The sequence below is a fragment of the Dermacentor andersoni genome, chromosome 4, assembly GCF_023375885.2.
Source record: "Dermacentor andersoni chromosome 4, qqDerAnde1_hic_scaffold, whole genome shotgun sequence".
NCBI classification, from domain to species: Eukaryota; Metazoa; Arthropoda; class Arachnida; order Ixodida; family Ixodidae; genus Dermacentor; species Dermacentor andersoni.
The window spans coordinates 207,322,913-207,342,827 of record NC_092817.1 but is presented as its reverse complement, the minus strand read 5'-3'; the positions used below and the strand labels follow the sequence as shown (position 1 = coordinate 207,342,827).

At 47.5% G+C, this 19,915-nt stretch overlaps 1 protein-coding gene across 3 annotated transcripts in view; it reads left to right on the top strand.

The window, feature by feature from the left end:
• Positions 1 to 17,467, top strand: part of LOC126538488 (FMRFamide receptor-like) — a 1,022,731-nt gene extending 1,005,264 nt beyond the window's left edge. For 2 of the 3 annotated variants that reach the window (XM_050185329.3, XM_072288015.1), the window contains one exon: positions 14,667 to 17,467. In XM_050185329.3, the coding sequence (XP_050041286.1) occupies positions 14,704 to 16,230 (1,527 nt within the window). In that variant the 5' untranslated portion in view covers positions 14,667 to 14,703 and the 3' untranslated portion in view covers positions 16,231 to 17,467. Of the gene's footprint in view, positions 1 to 2,327; positions 2,723 to 14,666 lie in introns of those variants that run through there. The other variant, XM_055074799.2, reaches the window with a different exon arrangement.
• Positions 17,468 to 19,915: the final 2,448 nt, after the last annotated feature.

The window sequence follows — 19,915 nt, the reverse complement described above, 5'->3', positions numbered from 1 at the left end:
TCAGCAGTAAAAAAAAAATTAGTTCAGCGGTAAGGTGTTCACATCACTGCATTGTGAATAAGAGGAAACACGGCAAAGCTGCCTTGTCCAGCGAGAATTTTGAAGCATTTGCATGCGACGCTGCTCATTTTCCAGGAGCTCATTGTCACATTTACTGATGACACCTTTGATATGCCAAACACACTGGAAAGAACCGGGTAGTCATAGAGATCTTTCTTCCTGCTGAAGGCTCGGCCGACTACCATTGCCGTAAGGGTGGCTTCGATGTTTCTGTACTCACGCTCCACTTCCTCCTGGCCCAAAACACTTCCTGTTGGGATGCCAACTTCATTTGCAATCCTTCGTCTCTTCTCACGTTAGGTTAGCACCACTAAAGAATTTCTTTTTCTTGCCGCACTCATTCTGATGTAGGTCGAATAGAGAAGCAATTGACACGACGAGTGCTGTTCGACAAGCGAGGAATTCTCCCGCCAAAAACGGCGCTGTCGAAAATGTATCCGGTACGCTTGATAACTAAAGAGGTAGAGCGAGTCATGTAAAGTAGTTTTCAAAACGTATTCACCCCTCGTTTCTAAGCTGCCTGGCTTCCAACGTTATCAAAGCGTATTCGCCCCTCGTTTTAAAGCTATCTTGTTTGGAACGTCTTTGATGCGTCGATTTTGGTCAAAAATCCGTTTCAGACATTGAATCCCTTAATACGACGTTTTCAGGACTTTGTGTGCTACCTGGGTACGCAGGTCAGCCAATCGTATATGTACACTGGTAGCAAAGCTTCCATAGAAGCCTACGTGTCAAGAAAATGGCGACTCGTTGCAACCGTTGCTTTCTACGTATCGAGGGGACAGCTAATAGCAAGGAAACCATAAAAAAAAAGTGACATCACGAACGGGAATGACAGTGACGTCAAGTTCTTATGCTACTTGACGCGAATGTTTGAATTTATTTAGGGTGCGGAATTTCGACCACTACGCTAGCAGTTATTTTTCATTTGAGGCTGAAGCGAACTTGCGAGTTGCCTCAGCTTAAGCGGCATCGTGTCAATAAACTATGGGAATGGCTTACACTTTAATGTGAACACAATTGGGCTCTTATTGATGGCAATTGCCCCAGTAGTTCCCTTAGGCAGGTGAACAAACAGGATGGAAAAGCGCCACAGAGCTTTCAAAAGCAACTTCACATTTATTCGTCCGGAGTAATGCAACAAATATAATTGACCAAACAAAACATGTTTCAATGAATGAAAAGTAATCTGGCCAGCACACGGTCGTCATGTAGAGCAACATATGCGTAACCTTTTCACAGAAGCATTCTCAATTGCATGCGAACCATGTATTCCTATCCAATAGTTATCAGACAACACACCATTGCTTAACATTATCATTTAGAAAATTTTGTACCTACAACTCTTGCTGCCCGTCGGACACTCAAAGCCTGTGTTACGGAGTTTGAATGAACATAGCTCGACGTTTCTGCGCGGAGCGTTTCCCATTTATCGTCACGACGAGACACAGCGCGTCGGATGCCGCAGCGTGAACTTGCACTATGACAAAAACGTGGACTCATACTTTTCGCCAATGAATGTCGTGCTCCAGGTGACGAAAAATTTCAAGTGAAGCACATGCCGTACTTTTAACAAACACGCAAGCAAATAAATCGACTCGGACGAAACCGCCGCGTTCAAGTGAGCAACGCCATTCCGCACGACATATTAGCTGGTTTGCACACTTTACCAACTCTTGCGCCAGAATGAGTGGTTGGTAGGGGTCACTAATAACGACCTAATAATTCGCGAAATGGAAAAAAAATAAGATTAGTTGTTTTTGTGCACCAAATATATTTGAAACGCAATATTTACTGGCATAACAGTATTCTGATTTAAAATCTTGGAACATTTTTTTTTACATAGGTTTTCTAGTTCCAGTATTTGTCCCCCCCTTACCTAGTTGCGTTTACATCGTGCGCCACTAAGCGATATCTCTGGCGATAGGCTCTGGCGCGCTTTTCGTTCCAAGTTTTGCGACCTATTTAGGTGGACCTTGTGACAGCTGTCACCGTCACCGATGAAATCAACTACCACAGTGAGTTGAGGCAAGGATAAAGCGCTCCCGTTCCTTTCACGGAATAAAACTTGTTTTAATTGAAGAGAACGTATTTTAATTCATTATTGTATTAGTTTATACAACTTTATCCTTCATGTTTTGCTTCACCGCCGTTCGCCATGGGCGGCACGTACTCCGAATTCGAAACTATCGATCGATTTCCGTCGGCTGTTTCAACAGCCCCCTATTGTCGTTTTCGACTCATTTGAGTTGTAATTTATGCGGGCAGCAGGTCAAGCATCGACCCTGCCAGTCTCCGGCCAATGTTCGTGTGACTTGCGAGTACAAACGGCGGACTGCGTTTCCTATCGTCACTTCCTTGTTAAACAGTGGCAACACGCGATAAAACCAATATAGTCGCGAGCAAAGTTATCGGCGACACGCCTCGTGGCTTTAATGTGACGCGTCGACGGCTCGGTGGCCGCTATTTCTTTATTCACAGATACGCTACTTCGAATATGTAAAAACGTTGGCTGTTAACTTAGGCTGGCAGGAAGTAGAAGCTTCAGTGTACCGATGCTTGCGTACGGTAACGCTTGCGTTTATGCATCGCGACATTTTTTCCCGATCTGCGGCCAAACTTATAGGCACACCGACACGTGGATTCGCCAAGATGTGCTTAGGTGAGTAGGGCCGTTTTTCTTGTAATGGCAGGTATACTGCCTATTCTTTCTTGCGCTGTGGCCGAAGACTGCAGATAGCCAAATGAATGAGGTCAAGGGAACGGAACAGCAAGAAAGCGCCAGCTATGAAGCAAGGGAACACACTTGCAGCACTGAATTACAACCACAAATTGCAGCCAGTTTTTTCACGACGCTGTCAGTGGCGACAGAGACTGCTTTCTCAGCTGGAGCCAGCTGTGACAAAAATTGTAAGACATGGTTGTAACTCATCCCTAGGTGTGTGTCCTCTGACTGTGTCCTGTAGGCTCGCGTTATTTTGGAATATTCTGTACGAACCACCCCAAGTCGCCGCTCTACTACAGGTCAACGCTTCAATTTTTTTAGCATAATTGTGCACAGCAATAACAACACGCACCATAAATTCGGTAGAGATAAGCTTACACTTGTAACTAATATCTTTAAGAAACAATAGCATAAAAACAGACATAACATAGATCCAGCGCAAGCGCAGAGACAAAAGAAAGACTACCGTCCCCAACATGTGAAGAAGAGTGCGCCTCTCTGTGTCATTTCTATCGCATTTGTTTTTAGTGCTGCTGCACCATCCTCGCCATGAATGATGCACCAACTAGCCCAATAACTCGTTTTATCAAGGAGTGGTCCCTAAAAGTTTAAAGTAGCCATGATGAATGACAGTGGAATGGGACACAAGCACGCCTCTAGCATGCTTTACAAGAGCGTTTGTATGAGCTTGCTTGAGTACGTTACCAGGAACTGCACAACAGGCGGGGCCCAAGATAAAGGTTAAAATTCTGTGAATAAGGGTGATGTAATGACTTTTCTTTTTCGCATCGGGTTGGTGGAAAACAACGAATGACATATAAACAAACAAGTTCAATGTATGCACAGCAACTATAACACGTGCGGCAACACAGCGGAAAAAAAAAAAGCCTCGTTATGCCTAACAAGTACCGAGTAATGCTTGTAGATACCACAAGCTCGTAGCTCTATGCAAAATATGGAAGGATGGTGATAAAAAGGCTCAGGAAGACGTAAAGAATGCGCGAGACGAAGTGTGTAGCATGCATTGAGAAGGTTGCGTACGCGATCCCTGTTTCGTATGGCGAAACGTACTATGCTGGGCCATATGAGCGGGAACGCGCGTACAAGTGGCAAATAGCCTCGAAACCGAGTTATAGTGATACGGGGATGGCGCTGTCGAAAACGGAGGGGAAAGAGCGGCGCTCTTCCGCTAACTGTTGGCACTCCCACTGCGCCAGCCTATGTCGAAAACGGTAGCTGACGGCAATACACTGGGGGGCCACAGACAGTCGAAAAGGCGGTTACTTATCGCAGTGACTTAGAGCTGGTCATTTTGTGCTTTCATGCTTTTTATATTTCTAGAGCGCAGCTCTTGGGCGCCCTTTCCTGCGTTTAGCGCAAGGTGTTTTCATATGTAGCCCAATAGGACCTCGTGTATGCTTTATGGACCGCATGGCGTCACGCTTTGCAGGCAGACTGACAGATTTGTGTTTTTTTTTTATTTAACCATACTGCAGGTCAATTCTTTGGCACTAGCAGAAGGGGCTTTTTCGGAATGACAAACAATAAATAATAACAATAAACTGGAAAACAAGCAAAAGGGGCGAAAGTAACAGCGCTAACACAATGTAGAAACAATTTTCAACAAAACAAAAAGAAAGAACCAATATAGACATAACAGAACTAAAACCAGCAGAAAATACGTACATTTATACAATTGCGAGTATATATAGCTGACAAATGAAACGTTGCAGTTCTGCTGAAATGTCTTCGGCTTTTATAACACTTGGCGGCAACTCATTCCACTGTTTCACAGTTCTAGGGAAAAAAACCTGTATTTGTAAAAACTAGTTTTCGCAAAGATTGGCCTCAGTGAATGTTCCGCTGTGTGCCTTGTTTTCCTAGTAGCAGCAGGTTGAGCACAACTTGGTTCAGATACGGCAATTTTTCCGGACAGAAAATTGTAAAGTAGCAAAAGTCGGTTTATTTTTCTACCTATCTTCAATGTTGTAATCTTATTACGTTTCATCAATGATGATGCAGAATCCATCCTTCTATATTTTGCGAATATAAACCGTGCAGCATTTCTTTGAACACCCTCAAATTTTATTATATTTTTCCTAACATATGGGTACCCCAGCGCAGACGCGTACTCTAACTGCGACCTAATACATGCGTTATAAGCTAGACGCCGAACACTTACAGGAGCATTTTTTAAGTTTCCTCTTAAAAAAGCATAGCTTTTGAAAATCTGACACAAAGTTATCTGAAATGTGCACACCCCATGAGAGATTACTGGTAAGAGTTACCTCTACGTGCTTATATTTATCAACCTCCTTTATAGTGCTGCCGTTAATGTGGTAAGTGAAGGTACTCGGACATTTCTTTCCTTGTTACACGTAGAACAGCTTTTACCCTATTTCCCTGGGAAGTAGCTCTAGAATGCTTACTCATCGAAGCAACGATACTATTGCTTACGCTTCGATGGACAAATTTAGCAGTAACCGTAATATCAAAATAGCCTCATAAATGTGCGCTGGCGATGTGAAGTTCCGCAGTTTGTACAAAGAAACGCGTGGTGGGAGTACCGACGCTTAATGCAACAGCGTCCTACTTTCCACTTTGCGACCGCGGCCGCCGCGTATCGCCCATAGCAGGGTTCGAGGATATCTGACACACGCTCCTGTTTCCTACTAGTAACTAGGCAACACAGCATGGAGCCTAAAGAGTAGCCTTCACGAACAGAGTAATATTCATAAGAGTGTGCAACATTCAACTTAGTGCAAGGATCTATTCTTAGCAGCAGGGCACTAGTTTGGCCATTTAAGGGGTGTTTAGGGCAGAGCTCCTGTAAAATCGGCCTTATCAAAGGTTGACAGTGACTTTAGTCTACGCTATAGAGGATAAAGGTGAAAGCCTACCCCGCTCATAAGACATTCATTATATTACTTGACATTTGCATGCTATTGCATTGTTACTTCCTATTGCTTGTTTTCTCCCACCACAATGTAGTAGGTTGCAGTACCTTAATTAACACTAATTACCTTGGTCATAATTAACAACAATGTTCACGGGTTCGACTCTCACCAAAGTTGGGAGTTAGAGTGTCTGAATTAAATCTATCTTAATTAACAATGCCTTAGTTTACTGCGCCTTCAATAACGCCAAAGGAAGTGGGTTAGACTCTCGTCCTTCACAATGACAATTGGAATCAGAAGGTTGTGGGTTCCAGTGTCTTAATTAACAATTGCTTAATTTATTTATCTAATAATTGTGCCTTAATTAACAGTACTGGTCGTGCTAAAGCTTCTTTGCATCGGCTTCACGCTGTCTTATAAACAAATTGATGGCTTAATGAGCCCTAACACCAAATGTGGGTTCGACTGCCGCCAGAGGTGGAGTCCTAATTAAATTAGCCTTAGTTAACACCACTGGTAGTGGCTTCGACTCCCCAGCAAAGTTCGACGGTTCGACTCTCAATGAATTTTGTGGCCATAACGCCGGACATTGGATTTATCGACCCATGGGCCGTCTAAGGCTTTCGGCTTAATAAGTTCATTCGGTCTTTTGTATAAAACTAAACGGTCAGGGCTAACGGCGCTGATCTGCACCTCACCAAGGCTGCGACTACCGTGCATTCCTTGAGCAAGGAAAACAGACATGCACGCAAGGAGAAACGGGGGTCCACGGGAAGCAAGGTGTGTGATGTAGACACCGCAAGAAAAACATTCTAAAAAGCATCAAATGAAAAAAAAATAATAATCGGATACATACATCTCGATGAGCAATGAAAAACCGTGATAAGCAATGTCTAGTGCGCATTTTTCTTCTTTCGTTTTCCACAACCACCAACCATTCAGCGTCAGCTTTTGTGATTTACGAAACCTCGCAGGAAATTGATTCATTCCTTTAAAAGAATAAAAAAGAACACGAATAAACTCCCAAATATACTCCCTCACATTTGTTCAATATTAACGCCCGCAGCGGCGTTTGATGGGACGGCAGGGGATGGAGATTAATCGAAAGGCCACACTGCTAAACAGTCAATTTCCTATAGTATGCGTATTATTGTACTCCGAATTCCGGCAATTTTTCTTTTGTACAACCAGCATGCAAGCAGATATGAAGCAATGCCGGAAAATACGGGCACATTTTCCTCATAACTTATAACTATATTCTCTTTTCCATGTTAGTCTTATTCATATACTGTACGTCGATGTTTCAGAGCCAGAATTACTTACGGGTACAAAGGGTTTTGCCATTGTGCATAAGAATACATGGAAGTATAGCTAGTGATTTGCTTCGTCATTAAGGTGCTTCCTTAGTATTTATTTATTTATTTTCTTATTGGTGCAGGACACCTACCAGCTACTCGGAATTCACTGCTTTGCCTCTGTTGTACCCACACGCTGCTTGCAGCCTTATTGTGAGTGTGGAAGAATCAAAACTAGTGGTGTTGGTCGTGCGAGCGCCTTTATTGAAATATTGTCACCCAGCTATTACAACTAAAACAGTTTACCACCGACACATTGGCAAAAAAACGTCTGCCTTTGCGATGGCTGGTCCTCGGAGAGTGCGCGCGCAACCACGAACTTCGTCGTTCTCGCCTTAAGCGTCCCTTGTCAACACGTGCAAACTTATTTTGCGTCATTGCTCCCCTCTCAAAAGCGATCGACCCGGTCGCTTCAAGGGCAGCGGGCGCGCACTATGGGCAAGAGTGCCAACATGAAAAGACAAAAAAAACCCATACAGGAATGTACACAATGCTGAAGCGGTTTGTGAGGGTTGATTATCCCTCGCGTGCGTAGTACGGCTTCATCCGTACTACGTGGACGACTTCAGCACGGGGACGGCGTCGGTTCGAACCAGGATCAGAGCTTTGAGGTACCACCTCGTAGTTCACATCACTGAGGCGGTGTACAACTTCATAGGGGCCGAAATAGCGGCGCAGCAATTTCTCTGAGAGCCCATGGTGCCGGATAGGTGTCCACACCCACACCCGGTCGCCTGGTAAGTATTGGACATTCCGTCGGGGTCCGATTGTAACGGTAGGCGCCGGTATTCTGCTGGGTGCGGATGCGATTCAGAGCAAGCTGGCGAGCTTCCTCGGCTTTCTCGACGAAATCTTCAGTGGTGTCATTGCTTGTGGCTCCGTGGTCTACCGGGAGCATGGCGTCTAAGGTGGTTGTAACGCGATGTCCGTTAACAAGCTTGAATTGTTTAAACTCGGTTGTCTCCTGCACAGCGGTATTTTAAGCAAACGTGACGTATGGCAAAATTTCATCCCATGTTTTGTGTTCCACGTCAATGTACATGGAGAGCATGTCGGCTAATGTTCTGTTTAGGCGCTCTGTTAAGCCGTTAGTTTGGGGACGATAGGCTGGGGCCTTTCGGTGGTCGGTGAGCGTCAGTGTGACGACTTGTTGCAATAACTCCGCTGTAAACGCTGCACCGCGGTCAGTAATGAGTACAGCGGGTGCACCGTGACGAAGCACGACGTTGTGGACGAAGAAGCTGGCGACTTCAGCAGCAGTTCCCCGCGGCACAGCTTTCGTCTCCGCATAGCGAGTTAAATAATCAGTTGCCACGATTATCCACTTATTTTGCAAGGATGACGTGGGGAACGGCCCAAGAAGGTCCATTCCCACTTGCTGGAACGGCGCCGGGGGCGGTTCGAAAGGCTGAAGGAGGCCGGCAGGCTTGACGGGTGGAACTTTATGCCTCTGACAGTCACGGCATGTTCGCACATTGCGCTGAACTGACGAAAATAGGTGTGGCCAATATTTTTTTTTTTTGCCGTATGCGCGCTAATGTCCTCGCGAAGCCTAAGTGGCCGGCACAGGGATTGTCCTGACACGCATGTAAATCTTCCTTGCGTAGTGCCTTCGGGACGACGAGAAGGAACGTTCCTGGCTGTTCTCAAAATTTTTCTTGTACAGGACATCGTTTCGCAGGCAGTACGACGTCAATCCTCGTGAAAGTGGGCGTGGGACAACACCGTCAGCTCCCTCGAGATATCATATGACTAGAAGCAGCTCAGAGTCTGCACGTTGATAGTCGGCCATGCGCACCACGTCGACGACACCAAGAAACGGCAAATCTAGCTCCAAGTCGGAGGATGTCAAGAGAATAGGAGAACGTGAAAAGCAGTCCGCGTCGCTATGCTTATGGCTGGATCTGTAGACAACAGTTATGTCGTATTCCTGGAGGCGGAGGCTCCAACGAGCGAGGCAACCTGACGGGTCTCGTAGATTGGCAAGCCAGCAGAGCGAGTGGTGATCACTGATCGCTCGAAATGGCCGGCCGTATATGTAGGGTCGGAACTTGCTGATGGCCCACATGACTGCTAAGCATTCTTTTTCGGTCGTTGAATAATTAGCATCTGCTTTTGTCACACTACGACTCGCATACGCAATTACACGTTCTGCGCCATCTTGACATTGAAACAGAATAGCCCCGAGTCCTACGTTGCTGGCGTCGGTGTGTATTTCAGTTGCCGCGGTGTCATCAAAATGCGCCAGCACTGGAGCGGATTGAAGGCGTTTACGCAATTCGGTGAAAGCCTGCTCTTGGTCTTCCGTCCACGCAAAGGGCACCTCGCAAAGGGTCAGTCTCGTGAGTAGTTCAGCAATCCTTGAGAAGCCTTCAACGAAACGACGGTAGTAAGCGCAGAGGCCCAGGAACCGCTGAACAGCCTTTTTGTCTTTAGAACGAGGAAACTCGGCAACGGCAGCGAGTTTTTCTGGGTCTGGTCGTACTCCTTGGGAGCTGACCACGTGACCTATAAACTTGAGTTCCTGGAAGCCAAAGTACCATTTTTCAGGCTTGATGGTGAAGTTGGCCTTGCGTGTTGCGGTAAGGACACTTCGTAGCCGGGCGAGATGTTCATCGAACGTGCTAGAAAACACAACAACGTCGTCTAGGTACACTAGACACGTCGTCCACTTCGATTTGCCAGTAGCCTGACTTTAGGTCTAACAAAGTAAAGAACTGAACATGACACAGACGGTCCAAAGCGTCATCGATACGTGGCAGGGGATAAACGTCGCGTTTGGTGACTCGGTTAAGCCATCTGCAGTCAACGCAGAAGCGCAATGTGTTGTCTTTCTTTTTTACTAGTACGACAGGCGATGCCCACGGACTTGTCGACGGTTGGATGATGTCATCATTTAGCATTGCTTGAACTTGACTCTTAATCGCCTCCCGCTCCATAGGTGACACGTTATACAGATGCTGAAGAACAGGCCGCGCTGACTCCTCTGTAACGATCCGGTGTTGCCTAACGGAAGTGCGCTGGACTTTGGATTCCGCGGAAAAACAGCCGGAGAATTCTGTCAGCAGGCCCAGCAGCTGATCCTTCTGTACATCTGCTAAGTCAGCATTAATGTGGACGCGGGTATTCAGGCTGGCGTGAGTTGTTGCATCCGGTGAAGTCACTTGTAACGTGCCGATGTCGGAGAAGTCAGCAATGTCGTTCAGGAATGCCACAGCTGTACCTTGAGGGACGTGCTGATACTCATGGCTGAAGTTTGTCAACAAAACTTGCGAGCACTCATGCTGTATTCGAACAAGGCCCCGGGCGATGCAGATGTGTCTTTCGAGCAGCAGCGGGATATTTGCCTCAGCAATACCCTCATAGCCGTCGAATGCGTCGCAGGTGACGAGGGTCACTACGCTGCTCCGTGGCGGCACCGTGAGGTTCTCGTCAACAATGCTCCAGGCTGTACGTACGTGTCGTCAGTGCTGCTCCCTGCTAAGGCCAGTGCCGTCGAAAACGTTACCCGCGACTTTTGTAAGTTAATCACAGCTCCATTAGCCTGCAGAAAGTCCATTCCCAGAATTAGGTCCCTCGAACAGCTTGGCAGGATAACGAAATCTCCGAGGTAGGTACACCCACGAATGCTCACGCGCGCTGTGCATCTTCCTACCGGGGTCAGCAGATGGCCTCCTGCAGTGCGAATCTGCGACCCAGTCCACTTGGCAGAAACTTTCTTCAGCTTGCAGGCAAGGTCCATGCTCATAACTGAGGTGTCCGCTCCAATGTCGATTAACGCCGTTATTTCTTCGTCATCTATGGTGACGGGAATGGTCGACGTTACTACCTCTCGTGAGGTGTTTGACTCCGTCTGTACGTCTGCGTCGTTCTGTTTTCGTCGTTGTCGTCGTAGTGGAGGATCTTGCGTACGGTCGTCGTCAGCGGCCTCACCTCCGAAGGTCGCTGAACTCAGTTTTCCCGACCCTCCGGGCTAGGCTAGCGGCGTCTCAGAGCGCCGCGAGTAAATGCTTGGCTTGGTGATGATCTGTAACGAGCAGGAGACGACGAACGGGGCTCCTGCCGTCGCTGATCAACATTGCGACGATTCGCGACGAAACTCTCTATGTCCGGCGGCCGCTCAACCGGTCGTGTACGAGGTGCAGTCGGCGAGAATCCACGGAGCCCCACATGACGATAAGGACACATTCTGTAGATGTGTCCGGCTTCGCCACAATGAAAACAAAGGGGCGTGTAGTCTGTGGTGCGCCAGACGTCGCTCGTCCTAGTCCTTGCTTCGGCGATGTGCGGTGGGCTGCGAGGTGGCCGGAAGCTTACGTCCATTTGTTGAATGGGGTGTACCATGCTGCACGCACTTGAGGGTGGCGGACGGTGTACTGCTTCAGCGTAACTCATTTTGGCGTGCGGTCCCTGCTGTGGTGCCTCGTGCTGTCCAGGAATATGACGGCCTGTCGGACCTCGGCGAGCACCATTTCCGCAATGGAAAGTTGTCCCATAGGGGCAGTGGTCGTCTGAATCTTCTGCAGTTACTCCTTGACGACAGCCCTGATGAGTTCTCGCAAGGCGCCAACGTCGTTACCGAGGGTAACGGCAGAGAGCTCCCTTGAAGTCATGGCGTCGCGGTTGTTTTGCCTGGCCCGCTGTTGAAGGGCCTTTTCCATAGTAGTGGCTTCGTCATGGAACTCTGCAAGTGTCGTCGGCGGATTTCGAATGAGGCCAGCAAAGATTTCCTCGTTGACACCGCGCATGAGATGGCGCACCTACTTTGTTTCAGTCACAGAAGGGTCTGCACGTTTGAAAACTCGATTCATGTCTTCTATGTACGCCGTCACTCGCTCATTCGGGCATTGAATTCTTGCCTCCAAAGTTAACTCCACCCTCTCCTTCCTGTCCGCCCTGGCGAAGGCATTGAGGAACTGCCTACGAAATTCTTCCCATGACGTCAGTGTCGCCTCGTGCTTCTCAAACCATCTTGTCGCGGAATCCTGAAGAGCGAAGTACACGTAGCGTAGCTTACGCTCGTGGTTCCAGTCGTTGAGGTTGGCAACCCGGTCAAAATGGTCAAGCCAGTCGTCGGCGTCCTCTGAAGCACTTCCTTGGAACAGATTCGGCCTCCGGATGTGATTGACGACAACGTGCGATGCTGCAGGAGTGGCAGGAGGTGGTTGGTTCGTTAGTCTAGTTCGTTCGGGTAGCAGACCGTGCTGTGGCTGGAGTCCCTGGAGATGTCGGCTGGCACGTACGTGCACAGGGGCAAGCTTGGCTGAACTACTCGCCGGGTTGAGGTCTGGGGTATGCTCCGGAGATCTTAACATCGACCGTACCTCGCCCCTCCACCAGAAATGTCACCCAGCTATTACAACTAAAACAGTTTACCACCGACAGATTCGCAAAAAAACGTCTGCCTATTGCGATGGCTGGTCCTCGGAGAGCGCGCACGCAACCACGAACTTCGTCTTGCTCGCCTTAAGGGTTCCGTGTCAACACGTGAAAACTTATTTTGCGCCAATATTAGGCACAGGGCCTGGTTTCGGCTCTATCTTCTACAACTTAAAGCCAAGCCAGACCTTATGATGTAATGCGAGTGGACCGGATTTTTTTCTTTTTTCTTTAACCACTTCGTCTGAGTAGACAAGTTGGTCATTTCCATGATCGTAATGCAAATTAAAAAAAGTACCTCATCGTTATGACCACTTTTTCGCAATCGTTTTGAGAAGACCTAAGTACCTTTTATTGAATAATAATTGTATACTGTTGATATAGTGCCGATGCCTTTTTTTTCTTTTCCTCAAAAGGGGGCTCAAGGCATATATACACGTATATATGCCTTGAAGCATATATCTTCTGCGACAAAGCTGCATTTTACGGCATATGTACGCGCACACACAGGCACCACCTAAAGGTGGCTTCTTGTATGTTGTTTGTATGTGGTTGTCAGAATTACTTTTTTTGTGTGTGTGTAGACGTGTGTGCTTACGTGCCTGCGCGCATAAGCGCTTAGCCTTTTTTCTGATGTTGACAGGTTTAAATTTATGCTACTGCTCGCAGACAACATTCTGGTAGAGTTACTTGGCACTGCCAAACAGGGCTCTGCTATCACACACACTTCATGAAGCAGCTTGTCGCAGTAAGTGCTCACAATATAAAAATCCTTCATGTCGCATGGGGCATTTCAGCTATACGAATAGCAATAATGTGTATAGAAAACAAGTCATCGAAGTGGAAACATGCGTAAGAATCACTGCTTCATTTTTAAATTTGTGAATATTGCTATAACAGAAAAGTACGAATTCATTGATAAAACGATAAGCCCACGATAAAGAAGGCGAGCTCGCATTTCCGACAACCACTGCACAGAGCCTGAACAATGAAACAGCGTACTCTATGACCCGCAGCAGCGCTCGATGTCTCAGCAGAGGGTGGAGGTGAATTGAATGACCACGTAACTAAACCGTGAATTCCGTGTAGTACGCGTATTATTGTTCTCCGAAGTGTTAATTCTCTCTCTATACTTTTTTTTTTATTTTCCCTAGATCGCATTTACGGCAGAAAACCCTACTCACACGCAGTGATGTCCTACTTTTTCTCTTCATTTTAATGCTATTAGCACTCTTTGGGAACGTACCACAGTTTGCAGTATGTCTGTATCTACGTCTATCTATGAATGTATGTCCCTGCCAAGCCTCTTTGCCGCTAGCTTGAGTAACTGGGTATCCCATGATCATTTGGCTGCTCTGTTGAGGGAACCAGCTTCAAAAGGAACCGTTGGACCAAATTAGATCACTGGGTATGTACTGCGCGATGTGTGGTGCTTTTCAAGAACCTCCTCGAAGCCAACAGATGGCTGTGTGTCCCTGCATGTGTTCCGCTCTCCAGCGACCTCTTTTACGGGTCACATGGTATGCGAGGCTGGATATTTGCTGTTCCTCGAAAAACATATTTGGCACCAACGTAAATCACAGTGTATTTGCGACTGCGTATGCGCCGCTCTTCACTAAAGCTCTCTGATGCGACCAGGATAATTGGGTTCGTGCCACGATTTCGTAATAATTAGTAAATAAAACGTGCCTTCAAGAATTACGTAATAGCCATGAGGTCAATCGTTAAAACCGCAGAAATCCATAATCATCCCTAAATGGTGGGCGCAACGCAAATTCTTTTTCTTCCTTGTTTTTTCCTGCCTTAGCACACTTTCTCTCAGTACTGTTAAGCTTGATTCCCATGAACGTTACTCAAGAACAGGTACGGTGAAATTCCTGGATCGTCGAGAAATCACTTCAGCTTTGTTGAAATGATGCACTGTCTAGAGCAACAGCCTCAATCTCTTTACGGTTCTCACTACTTACCAGTTCCAGCTTAATGGTGTTCATTGATTACCGTAACGCTGCACTTGGATGGCCACCAGATGAATAGACAGCGAGTGCTTTGTACTTATTCTGTCAAGTCCACGCCTGTGTTTGTGCTGCGTCCGTGGATGTGACTGTTTCGACAATGCTCACCAATGCGTCGTGACTCATGCCTGTTTAGCTAAATATGTGAATGCTAACTTAATATAGGTGCAGTGCTGTGATTATACAGCCGCGACGACCAGTGCAGAACTGCTCACTCTTTCTCTGTACTTTTTTGCAGGATGCTGACGTCCCATGCGCAAGAGTGATAAGGGAGGATGCAGATCGACTACCTGAGCAACTGCACCATAGCGGGCATGGCGCCCGCATGGACGTGCACGCCAGACCAAGTGTACCTCTACCCGGCGGGCGGAAACGGGAGCTCGGACCTCGCGTGCGCAGGGTGCAATTCTACCGAACTGTTTTCGACCATGCCAGATCCCATTGCCGAGGAGTCCTCATACGATGCGCTCTTGGAAAGCAGCCGCTTCTGGATACAGCGTGTACTTGTGCCCACCATAACGCTCATCGGTGTCATTGGAAACACCGTGACGATCGTCATCATGACTCGGAGGCGGATGCGGTCGTCCACCAACAACTACTTGGCCGCGCTTGCCATCGTCGACATGCTGTACCTGCTGGGTGGTTTCGCACTCTCGCTCAAGCACTATGAGTTCATTCAGGAGAAAGGGCTGTCAATTTATTTCCGCTGCTTTCCTTTCCTCATTCTCTTGACGGACACGTGCAGCAACACGTCCGTCTGGCTTACGGCGACGTTCACTGTGGAACGCTACATTGCGGTGTGTCACCCGATCAAGGGCAAGGTACTCTGCACTGAGTCTCGGGCTAGAAAGGCCGTCATAGGGGTCGTCGTGTTTTGCTTTGCACTGACTCTACCGACACCATTCGAATACGCGGTGGTCGAAGAGAATGACCCAGCCACCAACATGACCAGAGTGAGCCTCAGCTATTCCGAGTTTGGGCGCAATGAACTCTACAAGAAGATATACTACTGGTTGACAGTGGTGCTTTTCACTCTGGTGCCATTCTGTCTCCTGGCCGTGTTCAACGCGTTTCTCGTGCGTTCCGTGCACATTTCGCGCAGGCAGCGTTCCAAAATGACACAGAGGACCGACTCCAGCCGCGACAACCAGGAGAACAAGATCACTGTCATGCTCATCGCGGTGGTCATCCTCTTCTTTCTCTGCCAGCTTCCCACAGCCGTCACGCTGCTCTACACGTCCATCCGAAGCCCGGAAGAAGGCAGCGAGCAGGAGAAGCTTGTCTTTATCCTGGGAAACATTTTCAATTTCCTCATGTCGCTCAACGCGGCCGGTAACTTCATACTTTACTGCCTCCTCAGCCAGAAATACCGGCGAACCTTCCTGCAGATTTTCTGCCCTTGCGCTGAGGGTCGATTCGTGAGACTCCAATCCGTTTACCAGTACACAGGAACCGGCCTAAACCAATCGGACGACCATACCACCGCTACGAGCCGTCGCTTAAGCTCCGTGCGCTCGGCGCGATCCAATTCGTCGGGACCTCTTGACGCCAATGGTAAGAAGAGTGCGCCGGCACGCGCTTGCTTGCTCAACGTGCCCGAAGAGTCCACCGGAGGGCGCAGAGGGAGTGACTACGGCGCTGGCCGACCGACAGCGGGATCCTTCTGGTCGAGGCTTCGGCGATCTACCAGCGGGAACACTGGCCGAGCCGGCGCGGGCAATCACGAGAAGGCCAAGGACTGCGTGGTTGTCATCACTGCTCAGGGTGTGACGGAGAATAGGTGTGTTGGACCGAACGCATAGTCTGTCGAAGAGTGTGGAACTTGCGCTGCGCAAGTGAACGTTTACTGGCCGGTGCTGAGTAATAGTGGCAAAGAACAATTTGCCCATTTCGACGACAATGCTTGTCGTAAACTCTTCTGTTGTGTTGTGCCCGTATTCAGCAGGAATATTTTATATTTTGTCTGGTGCTGGGAACGCTCAACAAGAACAACAAAAAGAACCTTACTAGTTTTCTTGCCATGGCATAGGCTGCATAAGCTGGGCGCTGAGCCCAGTGAACGCTGATGCCGCACAAGGCGGCCCTTTCATCCGTATGTTGATAGCCATGCTCAGTGCCATTCAACTGATGGAAACTTAGTGTCAGCATGAGGCCGCAGGAGCACTTTAATGCGATGATTCGCTTGTACTCGCCAACAATCAATGACTTAAGAAAATAGTATGCGAATGCACGGAACCTGCGTTTTGCCTTTAGTGGTCGCCAACATATCAATAATGAATATGAAGGGACAATGATGAGCTATGAGTTGAAGCATAAACGAACTGAGTCGGCTATTACCAATGCATAAGGAATATTTGACACAGTACCGGTGAACATGAGTGCGCTTCTTAAGATTTTAAATTATCAATCATGTGTTTTATCATTTTCAAAGAACACTGTTCCAGATTCACAGCGAACAGTGCTGTGAAGGCAAGGGAGGCGAAGAGTTGAGGACGAAATGGCAGCATTCAACACGCCTAGCTTCGGGCACACCGAATTTAAATGAAGCATCAAGTGCATAGGAAGCGTGCAAGACTTCAATACAATTTTTGATTTCTCGTAGCTTAGTAACACCCCGACATTTCATGCGTTCCTGGCATACTGGTCACGGTGCTTTTTTGAGGTCGTATCGGAACAGGACCGGAGGGGGCGATGCTGGTAGGGTAGTGTGTTAACATTCTTAAGCGTGTTCTATTTAGCTGTAGTTTCTGTCACCCACGTCTATCTAGGTACAACAGTGTAAACGTTTCGTCGCCTTCACGTTCTTGACCACAAATGCACACTAACTCGCACACCCGTTGTACATTTGCATGTTCCATACCAGCCATTGGGTCCTCATCATTGTATTGTCTAGTTCGTATCTACCAAGCTTAAGCGTGCTATTACTTCCCAAAGTTTTCTATGGCTTTCGAAGATCACCAATCGTGTTGTCGTAATTTAAGTGTCACGAGTGTTTCTGGGAATCGCAATAAATACTTGTTGCAGTTTCTTTTCAGACAAGGTTCACTTCTGCTACTGTTGATAACCCATCCTTTGTTTGTCGTCCCTCATTTTCCTCATTTAGCCTATAAACGTCACACTACTTGCCACAGCTGCCTCGCAGCTCCTGGTGAGGAAGTAACTGAAGAGCGCGCATTATAGCAAACCACCTAAAGCAATTCATGGGGGCCGCTATTCTGTGACATGAACGACCATACTTCTAGCTATAACCCGTTGAGCACTTCGGTGGATTGCTTTCTGGTATCGAAGAAGGCATCCCTGCTGGCTTATTCACAGCGGTGGCTTGAGGAGGTCGCGCGACCATTTGCGACTGGCGACCAAAAAGTGACGGAAGGCGACCGATGCTCTGACCGGCAAGTGCGACCGGCCAGTCGACACCTTCTCACTATAGGATCGCCACGTAAAATAAGTTTCAGCGTATACAGACGCCCTGTTCCTCCGCATCTGATTGGCTCAGCAGTCTGGAGACGGCGGTCGCGCGACTGAAAAATCGAGCACCGAATGACTGGCCCAAAATGGTTGATTTTTGATAAAAGCAACTATTTTCTACCATTTGCGACTGGTCGCTTCGCGATCAACTTGGTCGCGCGAACCAGGTTAGTGGCTAGCGCGATTTAGCCTTACGGCATTCGACTTCACTTTCGTTATGTGTTCCAGCTCTCACCGCACATGAACATGTCATGTGCTCAACTTGCTGAAAAAGGCTTCGAAGTTTAGCGTGATGGAATGTGACATTGCACCCGCCATGGTCCGCAGTGATTTTGGTGTGGATAGGTTACGATAGGTAGCGAGGCACTGGAAGTGGTAAACGAATACATCTACTTAGGGCAGGTAGTGACCGCGGATCCAGGTCATGAGACTGAAATAATCAGAAGAATAACAATGGGCTGGGGTGCGTTTGGCAGGCATTCTCAGATCTTGAACAGCAGGTTGCCATTATCCCTCAAGAGAAAAGTGTATAACAGCTTTGTCTTACCAGTACTCCCGTATGGGGCAGAAACCTGGAGGCTTAAGAAAAGGGTTCTACTTAAATTGAGGACGACGCAACGAGCTATGGAAAAAATAATGATGGGTATAACGTTAAGGGATAAGAAAAGAGCAGATTGTGTGAGGGAACAAACGCGAGGTAATGACATCTTAGTTGAAATCAAGGAAAAGAAATTGGCATGGACAGGACATGTAATGAGGAGGGAAGATAATCGATGGTCATAAGGGTTACGGACTGGATTCCAAGGGAACGGAAGCGCAGCAGGAGGCGGCAGAAAGTTAGGTGGGCGGATGAGATTAAGGAGTTTACAGGGACACCATGGTCACAATTAGTACATGGCCGGGGTGGTTGGAGAAGTATGGGAGAGGCCTTTGCCCTTGGAGTGGGCGTTGCCAGGCTGATGATGATAATGATGATGAAATGCGAAATCTCTCTCGTACGCAATTGGTGCACATTAAAAAACCGCAGGATGTTTAAATTATTCCCGAGTCAATCACTACAGCATGCTTCAACATCACATGGTGGTGTAAAGGCGCGTAAAACCGAAGATTAAAATAAAGCAACGTTACACTGTACATTTCTGCGTCTGTAATACAAGTCCTTTCATTGTAATATGACCGTAGCAGCGTTCAGTAAATCGGTCATTACCATTGACCAAGCACGGTGAGAATTAGCACATGTGCGCAAAACATTGTGCGTTGCATCTGTTAACTGAAATGAATTAAGCCCTTGCCACTTCGCTGTTCGCACAACGGCATAAGACTTTAACGTAAATATGTCTGCTGGAGAAAAATCAAGTCCAGGTAAGCAGAACTTGTTTCACGGCAAGCACTACTCACTGGTCTGCATATCTTAGAGGGAGGCACACGCAAGAGAATTTATCCCTGACGCACAAGCACTTGTGATAGTGACATTCGTTGCAATGTGCATGTGTTCGTCGTAGTGCTCGAAAGAATCTGTTTAAGCACTGCTTGGGGAGTCAAAGGCAAGTTCATTTGCCTTTTTCGCGATGCTGAAACCTCGCTAAAATTAACGTGCGTGCTGGTAAATCTCTTGCTTTTTTTTTTTTCATTTCTCGACTACTAAGTCATGCATGCCAGAATGTATGAAGGCTCATTTTACCTTACTACGCGCAGGGTTTTCTTTGTTTTCAAAAACATACCAGGAGCTATACTTAATAATTTACAAATCAATTGAAGCCAAATGCACGGAGAACCATCTGTTACTGGTATATTCTAAAGCCCCCGCATCTTCTAAATGTAGCCACAACTACTTCCGCGTATGAGCGAAGACAAAAATTTCACTCGCCGTCCCTACCCGGTGAAAGTGGATGGCCAGCGAAGCTGTGCGAAAGCCACTCAAATGCCGTCGATGGGGATATGAAATGCTTTATTTTTCTGTCTAGTCTTAGCATAACGCCGTTGTTGAGAATTACGATTATGCGCTCTGCGAGGCTCATC